The 17763-nt window shown below is 40.8% G+C and overlaps 1 protein-coding gene across 1 annotated transcript in view; it reads right to left on the reverse strand.

The window, feature by feature from the left end:
• SORCS3 (sortilin related VPS10 domain containing receptor 3) overlaps positions 1-17763 on the reverse strand; it is a 266927-nt gene that overhangs the window by 33747 nt on the left and 215417 nt on the right. Inside the window, exons 15-16 of the mRNA XM_054637549.2 lie at positions 2720-2837; positions 1204-1337 (exon numbers count right to left, since the gene is read on the reverse strand). Coding sequence (XP_054493524.2) covers positions 1204-1337; positions 2720-2837 — 252 coding nt within the window. The remainder of the gene's footprint in view (positions 1-1203; positions 1338-2719; positions 2838-17763) is intronic.

Genomic DNA, 17763 nt, shown 5'->3' on the forward strand with positions numbered 1-17763 from the left:
GAGAATGAAGGGGAAAGATCTCATGAGTCAAGATATGTAGTCTCAGATGTAATGTTGAATTAGGAACAAGTTAAATAAGCCTCCAGATCAGATTAAAATCTCTGTTCTATATCCCCAACTCTCTCTTAAAGACAAACTACTACAATATTCAAGAAAATACTCTGATCAATATTTTTCTTAATTTTGCTGCATTTCACTATGTCCATGCTCTAAAAGAGAACTTTGAGCCTAAGTCCAAATAAATATACAGATCTCATGCCTCACACCTCTTCAGAAAGTATTTGAAGGTAGATGAAGTGTTCAGGAATAACACCAATACCAGTCAGACACTGATCCTGAATAACCTACTATAAAGATTAAAATGTTTTCTCAGCTGATCAGCTTTCAGAATATTTTGAATTCCTTTTAAATGACATTCTGATAATTTAAGCTCAATCACAGACACTGACACTTAAATCTTAGACACTTAAATCTTAGAAATATTGCCTATCACAGGTCCAGGTAGGAATTCCTCGGGCAGAGATCCTGACATGCATTCTCCCATCTCCTATCTCTGATTGTCAAGCAATAGCAAGCAGTGTCTCATTTCTCCCCTGCTTTATTTTTAAGCTGCTTTCAAAGTGACCTTAAAGCAATTTGAAAATTATGGTCCCATTAAGTTAGAAACACCAATATTTATGCAAAACAAGTAGTTATATCTGACAAGGGTGGGCTGTACAGTCATGTCACAGAAGCCCTTTCAGAAATTTCTCAATAAAACATTGTTAAGAAGCAATAAACTGTTCCCATCTATTCAAAAGAATAATGATTAAAATGTGCATGTTTTGCTGGCTTGCCCCCTAGGAAGTCAATGACCTTGGGAGAGAAATACCCTCCCTCTTCTGAAATGAATATATTTTGGACCAGAAAAGTCCTGGCTGTCACTATTCGGGAATGACAGACAGAAAACGTCCACCAGTACTTGCAATTATTTTGCTTTTGAATTCCAGGCTTGGATTTCTCATGGAAATGAACAAATATTTCCTGCAGATGAAGGGGAAGCTTCCTTCACTCAGCAGGTTTGGGGGTCACATTTCTGCTATATGGTATGATCACAGCTATAAAGCTGCATGAGACTCACTTCTTCTGCAAGGTTTTCTGTCTGGGTAGTATTTCAGGACAAAAACACAGCCCCTGCACAAGTCCCCAGAGTCACATACTCACCACTCAAAGTCTCCTTGGCCACAGACACATGGTTCAGACACCACAGTTTGAGAATAGTCCCGACCTAGGGAACACTGGGCTCCAGGCTTGCGCTTTTTATAAATCTTCCTCTCCCCCATGACACAAGGCTCCCCCTTCATTGGCCAAGGAACAAGAGGAGAAACACAGTTGTACTGGATGGAGCACTTTTTCAAAAGACACAAAAGGCAATTAAAACAAGCATTTATCTCTGGGAGGGTGGGGAGTTACAGTCCTGCTCTCTTTCGTTTCTTTGCAAAATCAAAACTCTCCTTGGGAGGACTCCTGAGCACAGTGTGCTCAGCATTGAGTTGGGATGCCAATGACAATGTGCCCAAAATGCCTGGATGCCCAAGCCATCACACCCACTTATCTCACCTTCCAGAAGGCATCCACCAATATCTAGTCCTACGAATTATCCTGAAAAGACAATGGGGGTGTAGGCCAGGGTTTTTTCCATATGTCAGATAAAGTCAATTTTGATGTGTGTTTCACTGGACTTTTTGAATGCAAAGGTTTTCAAGAACACTACTGGGAGTAGGTAATCTAAAACAAACATTTGATATCTAGGTGAGTTGCTATAAACAGAATTTTCTATTTTGCAGAAGTATTTTGTCTGCATAGAAGTAAGAAAAAAGACAACACCTAATTGTAATGCTTCTCTTCCCTATTAACAGTGATTCCCAAGATTGCTGCGTGGTTACAGATATGTCTTCCCTTTTCTTTCATTTCAATTATTTTCATTTATTCAATTCTACAACTTCAATTATCTTATCCTTGCCAAATTAATGTTCATTTCTCATTCATGGATTTCATTCAGGACTGCCACAGTGCCAATGGTTCTGGCTCTAGTTATGCTACCCTGCAGGCTGTGGGACATCATACTGGTAGTCAGTAACCCATAAGTAATTTGCAGAGGTTATTGACCTCTCAGTTATAGTTCCTTCAGGACCTAAATATATCCAGCATGAAAATAAGCCAGTGTATGAAAAACAAAGCATGTATCCTTGAGTAGAAAGAAATAATCGGGTTTTCTCTGGTGTCTTTTATTCAAGAGCTTTTCAGATTCAAGGGTTTTACAGATATTCAAGAGTTTTACAGATACCTGCAGGACCTGCAGGATGAATAAATGTTTTTATTTTCATTTTTGAGTAGGGGAAATAAGAGGCAAACCGAAACAAAATTATTTTCATGAGTCAGTGACAGAGCTACAAAGAATTCAGTGTCATCTACAATTCAATCATAAGGTGTCATTTTACACTGCCCTAAGCATTGAGGCCAAAAAGATCCAGCTGGTGCAATGGATTATATTCCTAAAAATAGAAGGTAATCTCTTGAGCTTGCCCATAGATACCAGGCCCCATGTTTATTCATGCACATTCTTCAAAGGATGCAAAAAAAAAAACATCCATATGCTTTGATGTAAAGAACAACTGCATTCCCACCTGGAAACACAGAGCAGGGGAAAAGGAACCCCACCAATGGAGAGTGGGGATACCTGATTGTGCAGATGCCAGGTCTGGTAGTCATCCTTGGTACACCTGCGGCTGAAGAGAGACTTGTAATCCACCTTGACCAGCTGCCACTCAGAACGGAGGCTGAAGTGCCCAAAAACTCTGAGCAGGGGAGACAAAAGAAAAGAAAGAGTCAGCCAGACTCATACTTCCATTCAGCAAATAACATCTCATGCTGCAGAAACCTGTACCTGGAGCTTAATGCCAGAAAATGGTATTCAGTCATGAACAATATTTTCCTGTTCTTACAACATCCCAGGAGTGTTCGGCCTTTTCCTGACACTCATACACAGCCTGTGTAGGAAGGTCTTCCCCTGACCAGGGGGAGACCTACACAGGCTTCCCCATCCAGCAAAATGGAACCCAAGTCTAATCACCCTTATTGCAATCTTTAGAGGACAGTAAATGTTACTTTTTTACTATTCCAAGTCTTTCACTAATCTATTTTTACCCAAGCCGCTTACGTGATTAAAAGTTTTGTTCTAATTATTCCAGACTAACAAAGAAAGACAAGATTTACAAATTTTCCTATGAAATCAAAAGAGAAGCAGAAAACAAGACTTCCCCACACTGACTGTAATTCAGATCCTGCTGTGCCCCCAGTGTGCTGCCATTATTTATTCTAGTTGATCTTGGTTTACACTATAATCACACTGAGTTGTTGGCTCTCCACTCACTCCTTCTCTAGTCTGCACCAAAATTGCTCTTCATTTTGCTGTTCTCCATGAAACAACAACCACCCAGGAATCAATCATGCTCTCCCCTGGAGACCTGTCTCAGCTCATGGGGATCAGGGAGACAATGGTGGGTGGGCAATATCTGAGGGTATGGAGTGGTGGGTTTGCTGTGGACACCTGTCTATATCTAAGTTCTGCCTCACAGAGGAGCTCCACTGAGCTGACAAGCAGAACCTGTGTGCTGTCATGAACAAGTGGCTCAGGTTAGGAGTGAGCAAGTGAGGAAGGACTCGTCTGGTAAAATGGATTTATTAGGTTGATTGTTGCTGGCTGTCCAGAACCATTCTTACTGTAGTCCTAATTGCAGGGTATCAATGATAGGAAACACCATGGCATGCAGGCCATGCTGCAGGAGAAGCTGCAATTCCTGTTCCTCAGCACAGAAGGCTCACCCTGGACCAAGATAAACTCACAGAAACCAAAGCAGTATGGGGTGCCAGAGCACTGGGAGCAGGAGGGAGAAGGGAGGAGTGGGAAGGAGCATGGTGGGAGGATGCAGAAGGCCTCCAAACTGTACTCAATAGGAATTCTAACCACAGATCCCCTCCCCACTTTTCCTTGGCACTGGGTATGTCCCATGGGCTTTCAGCACAAACCTTGTTTGTGCTGCATGACTAAAACATCAGTCCCTGCAAAACAGCAATGCAGCAAGCAGAAATCTTTTAGTCCAGCAGATTTACACCAGTATATGATTTGGTGCTTATTACATGGAAAACACAGCAAAAGAAACATGACCAAAGAGAAACAGTGGCATAAACCCAGAAGAAGACAGGGCTGGAGAAATCCAACACTTTGCAAATCAATGCATCTAAAATGAAAATCTTGCTCCTCAGATTGTCCCTTAGCTAACTGTCCATCAGGAGGGAAAAAGGTTTCTTTGTGGTTTACAAAAATACACCAGAATTACTTGATTTTTAAATCCATTTTTAAAAGCTTTTAAACAATTCCTTCTGACATGGAAATTATTCCATGATAATTAATAAAAAAACCCAAGGTTTTCTAAGAGGAAAGCAACATATTGGCATTCCAAAAGCACAGAACATCAGATACTCTTTAATTAAATGATTTCGAAGAAGATCTTTGTGTATAATTGCTATAATTTAGATGGAAACAATGCTACACTAAATGGAATTAGAGCAGTGTTAACAGAGAGAGGTTTTCCTCTGTGCTGCAGCGATGGTTCTGGGTCAGCTGATTCCTAACTGAAACTATTCTCTACTCCACCCTCCCCTTGGTAATAAAAGCTCTTGGTTAAGGCTAATCAATCATTGTGGAAGAGATTTCTGAGATAAGAGCACCAGAGAAGCCACCAAGCACCTGCCCCCCTGCTCGCCAATGCCAAAGCCACCTACAGCATGGCTTCATTAGCCAATGCCAGGAACGTGGTGTGACAGCTCAAGATGAATTTGTTACACATTTGAAACTTCTATCAGTTTCTATTAGCAAATACAAGGAATGGAGGAGAGTGCTATGTGATCTTTGGTGTTCTGAGGTTCTATCAAGCAGCTTTCCTTGGAAAGGGATGAAAGTCTTCATTGTGAAGATTGAAAAGAGCTAAACAAACAATAGCAGGGCACAAACCCCAACTGAGCAAAACCAGGTGTTGCAGCTGAGCTCCACTTCCTCAGTTTAATGAATGACATCACTGGATGTTTTTCCATAGTTGGCCAAGGTGCATGCACAGGACCTCTCCCACCATATCTGTTTTGAGGCGGCCAGGTCCAATAGAAGCTTGGGCAGACAGTAAAGAGCTACAAGATTTTAAAACTCATAGTGTCCAGCTATCAATAAGTGCTTGGCACTCAATGCTTCAGTTCCTCCATATTGGTTTCTATATCAAGTGCAAAGAAACAAGTTCCAAGGAAAGAGATGCAAAAAGAGATTGGTGGGGCCTTATTTTTCCCTACTCAACTGGTGAGTCCTCACATTTCTTTGAAGATCATTCAATTTATCTGATTCCCATGTGCCTTCATTTCCCATTTACTTTGGTCACTAAATAAGGGAGGTGATTTTTTTTTTTTTTAATAAAACAGGCAAACTATCAAGATAATACAGGGAGAAAGGAAATGGGGTACTATAAATTTTGCTTCAATAACTTTGCCTACCGTGGTCTAACTGAAAGCTCTTAATTGCTTGTTGCAAGCATAGAAAACAAGAGAGCTGGATTTTCAAGGTCCAGCTTTGAGAAGCCAACAAAGAAGGTATATTTTGATTCTTCCATATAAGCAGTCTCATGTGGAAGTCCTTGAGAAGCAATAAATACAAGAGCACAGATGGCATTTAGATGGGGTCGGTTTTCTGACTAAGCTCAATTTTAAAAAGGTTCTCCAACCTAAGACATAGAATGGTAATTTACTGGCTTTAGACTGCATAGATTTTGTTCTACCCCTCTGAGTTACAATTCTACATGAAATCTTATCTAATAGGACAGCATCTTCTCAACTGGCTCTATGCATAGCTGACAGTGAAATCATTGTTAAGAAAACAGAAAATGCTTCCCAATCCTTTCTTTGGAGAAACAAGGCAAGGCTTTTATTGCCAGGGCTGGATGTCATTAATTTGCAGAAACCTATTAGAAACATGGAAATCAATTCTGAAATGCTTACAGTTTCATGATGGAGTCATTTTAGAAATGATCATTGCTAATGCTGCTATAATTATATCTTTCATTAATTTTTTAAATACACAGTAGCTTACAAATGCAGTGTACACTGCCTGGATAACCTTGTGCAGGAGCTTTTTAAAAGGCTTTTTACATTTATACAATGTTCTCTTTGCTTTTGCCTTATCATCCCTTGTATTGCTGATAGCTGTGTTTTTTATGTAATTCAATACTGCTCATTCCTGCCAGGTCAACAGAATGAATTGAGGGTCACAAGATAACTCACCTGCCTCTAGTCCATAGATTCAATCCCTGTTCCTGCTCATGGTGTGAGAAACAGACTTCCTCAAGTAACAGCTCCCACAGGAAAGGCATTGGCTGTATCCATGTGGATCTATCCCTGCTGGCAGTTTCAGATGAGCTGCCCAGCCAGCTATTAAAATGGAAATTCTCCTGCCTACATCAAGTCTTCTTCTATAATTTCTGAAGTAGACTGGTAGGACATCACATGGAGCAAGCAAGCACTGAAGCTGCCTGTACTGGGCTGGTCTGGTCTGGAAAAAGAAGGAAGATTTTCCCTTCACCAGCCCTCCCAGCTCCTTTGTGTGTGACACCTGCTGACCTCAGATGTGCCAGCACTGAGACAGAGGACTGGAGATGCCATGGAAGGAAGAAGCTGATAACACCTAACAGCAAAAGTACCCTCCTTTCTGAGGCAGTTTTCCTTCACTGGACATCCACAAGGTGAGAGACATGAAAAGTTTGGGTGGTTTTTTTGCTTCTCTCAATGTACCTTAGGGACCTCTGAAGCCAGATTTTAACAAGATTAGGCCCCACAGAATAGACTGTTAGCATTTTTAATAACTAAAAATAAAATGAAAGCAAAAGGATATAATATATTTAGTAGACAGCATCTTTTGAGATGAACTACAGAAACAGATGGATGGATCAACAGAAAAGTAAAGCCAGAACTACAGAAAAAGAGCCAAACATATACTTTAATTGATAATACCGAGAAAAAAGCTAATTGCAATGTCATCATAAATAGACTGTTTCATTTATAAAAGCCTGAAACCAACCTTGATTTTTATTTCCTTTCATTTTAAAAGAAAAATGCTTGCAGAGAAGTGCCTTAGCAAGCAAAAAAATCCCCAATAGTAAAATCAACCAAATTAGTGAATACTTCAGCTGACCTAAATCTGTGCTTTTGTTTAGAGAATGTAGAAAGGAAGAAAGTCAAGTAAGATCACTATCTGACTTCAGTTAAAATCCCTCTTTATTTACATCTGTGCATCTAACAGGTAGTGCCAGAAGTAGATATTGAATGGGCAAGAAGTGCTATGAAGCACAATCTGGAAGAATCACCTCCTGGCAGGAAAACAAGCATGTGTTGGTCTGGGTTTCGGTTTGGTTTTTGTTGTTTTTTTGTTTGTTTGGGGTTTTTTTGGGGTTTTCTTGTTCGTTTGTTTTTGTGGGGTTTGTTTTGGTTTGGTTTTTTTTTAAATTTTTCCAGTCCCTGGAGAGGAAGCTCTTCTCTCACTGAAACCAGAGGAAGTCCCAGATCTGGAGCAGTGAGTAGGTAATTCACCACAACTGAAGGTGCTGCTTCTCATTCTGATGTCCAGCAGAGGAGCACATGTTGCTGCTGCTCCAATCTTAACAGATATTGTCTCACTCATAATTGCCTTGATTCCTTTGGGATTTTTTCCCCCACAAACCAGGCTACCCTGGTCCCCCATTTCCTGGGAAATGGTGAGCCTGTGCTAGAGTTGCTGGCTCAGTGAACACTTACAGAATGTCTTGGTACATAGATGTACCTCCTTAACTTGTTGATATTTATAGTTTTTGAATCAATGAAAGAAAATGCTGACAATTTCACACAAAGAAGAGGGCCTGTTATGAAATCTGGATCTGAATCCATGTAAGGCAGTAGCAGTAAAGTGAGACAAACCCCTGCATGCAGGCTGAGCTGACTGGGCCAAAGCCACACAAACAGCAATGGAACAGTTGCAAGTTGTGCTGGTGGGACCACATTTATGAATAGATGAACTATCTCTCCATGAATCAAACATAAATCATGACTTTGGAGAAAACCAAATGGGCTGTGTAATCTCCCTTTTTTTTTATTAGGATTTAGATGGAATTAGCATTAAAAGAGGTTACTAGTTACAAGAAATTGGATAGAAAGGGACTGAGACAAGGAAGTAGAACTTAATTGAAAGCACAAATCAGCAATTAGCGAGAGCAGGAGAGGGAGAGTTAAACTGTCTCATGCCTGGCAAGAGGATGTAGCGAGTAAGAGACTGGAAACAAAGGAAACATAAAAAATGAAAGATGACACTGGAAAGGCAGGCAATTGCCAACAAAAAACATCGTCTAATTTTTTTCCAAAACAATAAATATGGTTTCTAAGAGCCTCTTTGGAGCTTTTAATTCAGTTGCTTTTGGCTGACCTGTCAACTAGGAACAATAGCCTGAGGGCAATGGGTGATGACTCAGGGCTGCTGTACTTCTGTCTGTGGACCAAAATAAAGTAAGAAAAACAGCTATTTTGGTGGTTTTTCTTTTATAGAAAGAAGAGATGCATTTTCTTCCAAATAAAACACCATCCATTTGGATCTAGATTTTCAGTTGGTGCAAATTAGTTTAATTTAGACCATCTAAATAGATCCTGTCAGGTATGAGGCCTTCCACTGATACTATTCAGGAGAAAAAACAACAAAGTGAAGTTATCAAGAATGTACCAACACCAGACAGCAGCGTGCATCAGGACAAATTTGTTCAAGAAAATCTTGGTCTGTATTCTATTTCCCAAGGAGAAGAGTCACACAAGAATTTCACAGAATTTCTCCTGCAAATTAAATCTGAGGGATGTGGTTCATTTCACTGAAACTGAATGTCATGACATCAAGGTTACCCACAACAAAGAAATTCAAAGTGTTAGCCACCAGCAGTCCATATTGAACTGGTCATGAAAAGCTGCACCACTGCCAGATTTCAGGTCAGGAGAGAGAGAGGAGATGGGGCAGGCAAAGAGTTTCTGTGAATTACAGATCAAAACCAAAACCTTGCAATAAAAATCCTACAGTACAGTCATGGCAGATCCTTTCCCTCAGCTTTGGAAAACAGTCCTGGTATTATTCATCAGCTCAATGTGCACTTCCTTTATAGTGTTAGCAGAAGAGGAAAACCACTGCAATTGGCATGGTACAGCATGATCTTTCAGTTAGCAAGTAATGCCAAGTGCAATTAGTATGTAATCTGCAGAACATGTAATTACAAAGCAGCCCTACAGTTTGGACTCAATTTCCCCTTTAGCTGCACAAACACTGCATAAGGCAATGGGGGAGACACAGATTTTTGTTATTATTTTTTCAAATAGGAAGTGCTATCAAAATAAGAACTTCCTGAATGACAAACTAAACCTTTTGAAATTTGGTCTCTAAAAAATTTATTACCAATGTTCTCAAACAACTTTACATGACAATTGCTTCAAAAGAAATTCCAGCAACATGAAACAGAGTATGAGACACCTAGGAAGGGGGATGGGAAAGCATATTAATTTTTAATGCTGTTTTTCAGAAGAGTTCTTTCTTTTCTTCGAAGCACTCATGAAAGACAACCAGTTTCTGACAGCCTTGAAACCTGAAGATGCTGCCACTCTTTTCTAGAAAAGATACTGGCAGCTATCAGCAATGTGAGTGCTTCATCCCCTCATGGGTCTGTGGTCTCAGCAGAGGCAGGTGCTGCTGCTTTGCCAGAAGCCAGATAACACAACACATCCAATCATTTCAACCTTTCATCCTATGAATCAGCAGATTTCCAACCAGAAATGTCCAATACAAATGTGGAAGCCATTCCTTAGAATACATAAGTTCCAAATGCATGTGACAGGTGAAGCACAGTGACAAGCTTTGCCTGGATATCAGAGAAGAAGGCTCAGAAGAGGAAGCTCTGGAGAGCTGCTTTCCAACACTCATTCGGTTCAGTGATCAAAAATCTGTCAGACTGAACTCTGCAGCCAACCCAACACTGAGCCTTCAAGCTCCCAGAAAAGCTGGTGTGCTGTGCCACCCTTTTCCTTGTGCAGCATCAGGGAGATTCAGCTGGAAAGGTGCTAAGGCAATGTAGCTTCTCAGTCCCCTGAGGGTTGGTGTGATCAGAGCACCAGAATATTTCATGTCTTGCTCTCACAAAAAGGTGAAAGACTCAGGAATGTCTGGGTGCACAGCATCTTGCCCCTTCCTGTGCACCCTCCATCAGGCCTGGGTGCTTCATACAGCCCAGCTGCAGGCAGGAGGTCAGTACAGGGCCAAGATCCATCTGCCCTTACTTAGCAGCACAGGAAACAAAGCACATGAGCCTCTAGATGAGAATATCTGGATTGTATTGCCATCAGGCAAAACTTGCCCTTTTATTTAGGGAAAAGAAATCATCTATCAGCCTGCTGCTCATTGTGGCTCCTTCTGCAAGGGCTTCTTTCTTTTATTCACTTCAGCAAATTCCAGCCTCAAGTAAACACACCTTTCTCTAGTCCTCCTCCCTGCACATGCTCACCTCTCCATCCCCCTTGTCTGAACATTATAGACATGACTGAGCATCTCCCTCCCCCAAAGAAATGAGAAGAGTCTGCACAGTGGGATTCCCACCTGGGACTCTGGAGACCTGCATTATTCCAAGCTCTCCCAGTGACAGCCTGCTGAGTGCCTGACCCTGGGCACGTCCTTTGTTCTCCCTCAACTTCCCTACTGGCAAAATACAGCTGATGAAGTTGACTATTTTAGCATAGTATTTCATCTAGTGCCCATAAATAGCACTTGACTCCAGTGACAGTAATGTTTGCCCCAGAAAGTCAGAGATGGACAATACGTGCCACAGAGCACGATGCCTTCCCCGTGTGTTATGACTCCTGCCAGGAATCTTCCAGGTACATGGTGCAACTGCTGGGAACTGGTCTTGGGTCACACACATCCTTTTCCTAAAGTCAAATAAATCACACAGTGCTGTCTGAGAAAGATTACTCTAAGCAGATGTTCTCATCACCTGATTTGTCTTTCAGGTGCCACAGAAAGACCTCAGCTCATTCTGCAAGTATTAACAGCACAATCAATATTGTGCTTCTTGTGGACTGTTTAGGTGAATTCATGCAGAGATCCAAAGGCTAAAAAACAGACTGCTCCTCTGGCAGAGAGGGAGATGGGAGGAGGAAGTGACACTGATTAATCTTGGGGTCGTTAATAATGTTTTTAAGTCTTGCAAACAAAGATAATGATATGGGTAATCAACTCTCTTACTCCAGGGTATAAACTGATCATCTGCTGGGATAAAATGGAAATTCCTATAACACACATTTTCTTGTCCATTGTAAAGTCACTTGATGCCATTAGCAGATTGATCATTTTCTCCCAAAGTCCAAGCTATTAATTACTTCCAGAAGGTTTTGAAATTAGATCAGATGATACAGGAATGCAGCTCACTATGGCAAATGCCAATATCCTCTCAATCATTTTGGTTTCCTTACTTAATAATTGTACTTGGAATTTTTCTTCTCAGATCAAGTTCCAAATTTTACTTTTTTTTTTCTGTGTGCAGTCATTATTTTAACAGATTCACTTTAATTTCATGGATTCTATTATGAAGAGTCCTTATATAGGTTTGTGCACTGCAGTCTGCACAGTCCCCTGAGTGAGGACAGAGAAACTGAACTCACAAGGACACATCAGAGCCTTGCAGGAAAATCCATAGCCAATAACAATGCCAATTGCACCACAAACAAATATTGCACTGAACAGAAGAAGAAAAGGAAAACTGAAAAGGGAGATAAAACCACTGTAGGAACAATTAAAATGTAACAGTCTTTTCTAGTATCGAATGGTACCCATGCAATTTGGATAAACCAGGCTTTGAAATCTTCTCTCTGATTTTTAAAAAAGTCCACAGTTCTGGTAGCCCTGAAAGAATGCACAGGCTGGATGGACAGCCTTGGTTCCCTGAGGAAGTGAAGGTAAATAAGGAGAAAGTTCAGAATCTTTCAGCACGACAGCTCCCTGTCTCATTTTCTGCACTGGAAGCTGCAAGTTGGATTTAGCTTTCTAGAGAACTGGTGAAATCTTTCTTCCAGATTACCTCTTTGCCAAATTTCTGTGTGGCTCAGTAGCAAAGTGGCAGAAGATTCTATGTTTTTTTCAGACAGTTTCTTCCTCTTTTCTCACAGAGTGAAGTGAAAAGGCCAGACTGATGTCAGGAAAGTTTAAAGGTACCTGTGGGCCATGGGAATTGGCAAACACGGACTCTTTTCTTCAGGCACGTTGTACAAGAGCCTCAATTCCTTCTAGGAAAAACAAGCTCATGGTGTTTTGCCATCCATTCACACTGTCTCTCATTTGCTGATGTTGCTAAGCAGAGGTGCTGGCTGTGGAGGGCAAAGCCTGGCACCAGGGGGAGAACACAAGCTCCTCTGACCTCGTCCCAGCAAAGGCACTATTTAGCACTGGTTTCACCTCCATTTTTCTCAGTACACCCACTCAGAGGTGGCAGATCCATGGCTCCCTACCCCTAGGCAAAGGGGCAGAATACTTCAAGGACACTGTGTCAGCTTGTAATTTTCTTTCCTGTATTAGCATTTAATGTAACAGCAAGACTTGAACAAAAGGCAGCAGATGTTGCCTTGCTTGAAGATAAAATATGATAATCACCTTATCAGACAAAGACAGGAAAATTACTCCTGGCTCCTATGTAACTTTGAACTCAGTGGGAGCTTGGACCTGGGAGCTGTTGTCCTTTTCTCATCCCCAGTTTGCTGAATCTCTGCTGATTGTGAATCAGAATCTGTCCACATTGCCTTCATACCTGTATCTGCTTTGTTGATGTCTCCAACAGTCAGTTCTTCAGAATAAGAGTAACTCATGGAACTCCTGGCCACAGGATAAGGTGGCTGCTAAAACCTTTTCAAAGTATTTAGAAGGAAAACTCTCAAAAATAGGAAAACTCATGGATATCTTAGAAATACAAAGAATACCATGTTTGGCCAAGAAAGTTCCTTATTTGTTAATCTCTATAAATGTGAGAAGTATATAAGGTAATAATATTTTTAGTATAATTTAGTATAATACATATAGTTTTAGCATCCTGTACTTGCCACTGTTGGAAGATGGAACTGAAATAGAGGGACTTCTGGTTTGACACAGTGTGGCCTGTGCTCTTAATATTTTTTTTCTCACCTTAAACCTCCCCTGGCACCCCTCTCAACATTTCCAACATCTTTTAATTACTTATTCATTCTTCCTCACTCTTCTGCCACCCATGATGGATTGCCAGTAATTTTATGGGTCTCTTGGAAAGAAAGAATTATTCCCATTTCATCTCTGGTAAAGCTGCATGGCCACATAAACAAGAAGGTGTTGGAAAGGGCCAGGATTTGTACCCTATTCATTTACAACCAGGAACATTTCCTAACACACATAGCCAAGGACAGCAGTCACAGCAGTGTTGATAGACCAACTTTCAGCTCACTGCAAATATTAATGCTCAATTATGCATACACACATATATAGAGATCATTAAGTTCACATGCATAGAACTACATAGAAATTTATATACACATGTGGGTGTGTCGACATAAATATTTATTTATCAGTACAGAGAAACTTAATGATCCCCATCTGGAAATGAGTGTCTGCACACATACACACATAATGAGTCTACTAAAATGATGCAGGGCTGTGAAGCAAAAAGGTTGTTCCTCTTAAAATAGGTTTGGAGAGATGCTTAGCGCAGGAGATGAAGTGGCAGGGGTAATAATTATGAGTCAGAGCTGGAACAGCATAAAGCCCTTCTCTGGACCCATGACAACATCTTGTCTCTGATGTGAATGGTACAAACTACTTTGGATATATCACAACTGACTAGAAGGGGAATGCATTGTGATTCCTTTCCTTTGTTTGACAGTGTCAGACAAGTAACGTGCTGAGCCTATGGCTTGTCAATCCAGAAATGTTAGATCTGACCCATCAGAACATGACATCATTAAAAGATACACTAATTAACAGTGAGGGGTACAGCACAGAACATAGAAACCTGCAGATTTCAAAAAGGCTAGTGCATTCTAGGCATTCATCCGAGAACATGTCTAAGCCACCACCCTTATGCATTTATTTTCCTAGAGGACCCTGTGTGTTCTGCAGTCTTTTCCCCAGACCTGCACCCAGCACCACAATGTGCTTTGGTACAAAGATCTGCACTAAAGGAGCTGAACTGATTCTCTTGTCAGATGAGAGATGTGTCAAAGCAACAACAAAAGGAACTGCAGAAGATGATGAGCCAGGACTGGAGGAAGGACAGTGGATTTACTTTGGTTAGGCAGCATTCAAGGCAGACCAGCTCACACAGTCTCGTGATGCTTCCCTGTGCATCACAAAACTACATTCTTAACTGAGCCCCTCCAGCTGGTAAACAAATAATTAATTCTTGCAGCATTATAGCCATACAGAATCATAGAATAATTTAGGTTAGAACAGACCTCTGCAAGACATCCTGTCAGACACCCCGCTAAAAACAGCTCCCAATTCAGACTACTCTTAGATATTCAGAATCACATAAAGCCCCTTCATAAAGCAAGTTACGGATGTTACCATACTGACAAGTTTTTTAGGACTGTTTAGGACAACATACACAGCAGAAAGCAGAAAGCACAGAGGATACAAAAAGCCTAGGATACTCATACAATAAGATAGATTTGGAAAAAGCTCACTTAATAGCTATGAAGTGGTACAAAATTGTGTGCTAAAAGGGTTGCTCCTTTCAACAGCCCAGAGAGCCTCTCACAGCATGTGGCACAAAATGAAGGTTGGGAAATATCATTCTACTGATATATTGATTTTAATAAAATAGTATTATGAAAATATTGTTAATAATGCAATATTTTAATAATAGTTGGAGTATAATGACTATGTATACACATTCCCCTCAGAATATTATTTTTTTTAAATGGGTGAACAGAGAACACTTTGATGCTAACCTATGGAAGAAATTTTTTCTAACAGGAATCAGCTGAGACCACTAGATGTAGTATTCTGCATTTTCAGGGATGAGAGACGAACTTTTAAAAGCCAGTAACCTACCCAGTTTGGCAGCACACAAATATGACCACAGCCTTGGTCTCTCTGCCTCACTGCTGCTTCAAGTCTAAGACCCTATGATCAGTTTGGGATGCAAATCCCAGACTGTTGTGCTCCTCTCATGAGTTTCTTGAAATTGTTGGGGTTTCTACCCACAAACATGAATTCCATGCACCACCAAAGATTTGTGTAATCTTTGTTCAGGGGTGGCAAGTAGCAATAGAAATACATTGATTTCTTCTCAGCCAAATCTTCCACAAGCTCAGCATTACCCTACACTGCCCTTATAGATGAGTTCACTAAAATTCTCACTGGGAGAAGCACCTAAGTGGTTTGTATAGAAATGGTTTACATACAGCTTTATAAACAGGCTCTTTCCCCCTCAGTTCCTTTCGTGGATAGAAATTTCTCAGAACATTCATTGCAAGTGTGATGTGAAATTTCTTTGTATGGCTTTTACAGACTATTAAGAATGGTTTTTAAAACTGCTAATGATGACAGTAATAATAAAGACAATAACAATAGCAATAGCAATTGCAATAATAATGGTAATATGCCTGCAAAGATTTCAAAAGAAAAAGTTCTCAACAAACCTAGTACACGATATTCAGGAAGATAACTCACTTCCTACATTCTCCACCAGAAGACTACAGAGATATAAATAACAATAACCTTAGATTTATAATGCATTTTTCATCTCAAAAGAAAACTGCATTGATTTATAAAGCAAATGGCCTAAATCCACAGCTAGTTGCAACTGATTAGCTCCACTGATTTCAATGAAGGTGCTGATGTGCAGATTCATGTGAGTTCAGCTCTGTCTTTCTGCACATGTGTGTGCATGTGTCTGCATGTGTGTGCAGCTGGAAAGTGACACACATTGCATGAAGAATTTCACAGAAAAACACCATATTAAACAACACAGAAAATTACACATTGTCATTGCATTTGCAGAAAAAATGCTCAGAGTGAAGAGAATTGCAGGTTCTAATCTTTAGCTGGGAACTGGCATATGTGTTTTCCCAACAGGATGCTCACAGCAGTCTCCTGAAAAGGCTCGCAGGTATATCATATGCTGTTCAGTTTTGCTCTTTGCAAAAACAGGGAAAAACAGGGCAATGTTTGCAGATAGCAAGGCAAGAGATGCACAGATATACTCTTCTACAAAACAAGGACCTTTCTTTTTTGAAAAAAAAAAAAAAAAAAAAAAAAAGAAGAAAAAAAAGTCAAAGCCAAGGCATTGTTAAGGAATAAAGGAAAAGCGAGCAATGCCACCAGAACTGACACCACCTCTACCCTGATAAAATCTCAGTGGCTGTCTGTGACAGACACAGAGGCTGCCTTGTTGTGCTCCAGCACTGTTTGGGAATAAAGCAGAGGAGTGCTGCTGTGTAAAGTATAACCATAATTACTTAGTCTGTCCTTCCTAAGACAGTTTATCACAGGGGATATGGATGTGCTGCACAGGAGTCAGCTATGCTTTCCTGAGCCCTCCAAGGCTACAGCACCAAACATTTCTTCTGCCATGGCATAGATGGCACAGAAGCCAGTTTAAATGACCATTTGTTAGAAGAGTAAAATATTATTTTTCCCCAGCTCCTCTCTTGCAGCTGAGCTCAACTTCAAGTATAGGAACATGGTCACTTCTGTTTGTGTAAAGCTGATGTAGAGCTGGTTTTGAAAAGCATAACACAAATCAAACAACGCAGTTAGAATACATTCAAATCAGTAGCAGAAATGTCTAAGACACACAGCTATTACCCTGTTCCAACTTCATCAGAAACTGATGGCACTCAGTTTCTTACTCCCTGTGACACCAACAATGAGCTCCACCCACACATTTATGCTGTATAAGTATGCAGATGGACAGAAGCCTACAAGAAAATAAACTTGACCTGAATCTCTTTTCTCTTGCAAGCAGTGAAAATGTGCAGGAACTTCAAGTGCAGATGCAGTAAAGCAGATTGACTGCAAGATGAAATTTATAATGAATACCCCTGAACTGGAGGGGTGCAACAGTGTGATCTGATGTGATTAACCAAAGGCACTTCTTCATGCCAAGGTAGGTATGCTTCACAGGCATGCCTCAGTGTAAGGCATCTTAGCTACCTTGCTTTCTGATGTTTTTCAGAAAGCTGTTTCAGCCAGTTCAAAGACACACAGGTAAGGAAGGCATTTCTGAAACCAATGAAGGCAGTGCATCTTGTCCTCGCTTTGTTCAGAGCCCCAGAGCACAGTGCTCTGATCTGCTCTGTGCAAGAGGTCAGATGACTTCTTAAAAATTCCTTTGAACCTAAAAACTTCCCTTTCCTGGTTGTTAAACTCAAATCCTGGCCTGTTCTTGGGCCAACATCATTCCACTGGTTCCACCAGCCTTATCCAGTGCTTCAGCACTCCTGGGAGGAGGAAGGTCCCAGCACCATCAGCGCCATCCCAGGCTCTTCCTTCCATGGGATGGGTGAGCCATTCTACACCCCAGAACAGGAAGGTTATTCTGAGCTCAGCTCTGCGTATGCACAATGAGAACACTTTTATCTTGAGCTAAAACTGGATGTACAGCCACAATGCAAGCA

Source organism: Agelaius phoeniceus, chromosome 9, assembly GCF_051311805.1.
Source record: "Agelaius phoeniceus isolate bAgePho1 chromosome 9, bAgePho1.hap1, whole genome shotgun sequence".
Lineage (NCBI taxonomy): Eukaryota > Metazoa > Chordata > Aves > Passeriformes > Icteridae > Agelaius > Agelaius phoeniceus.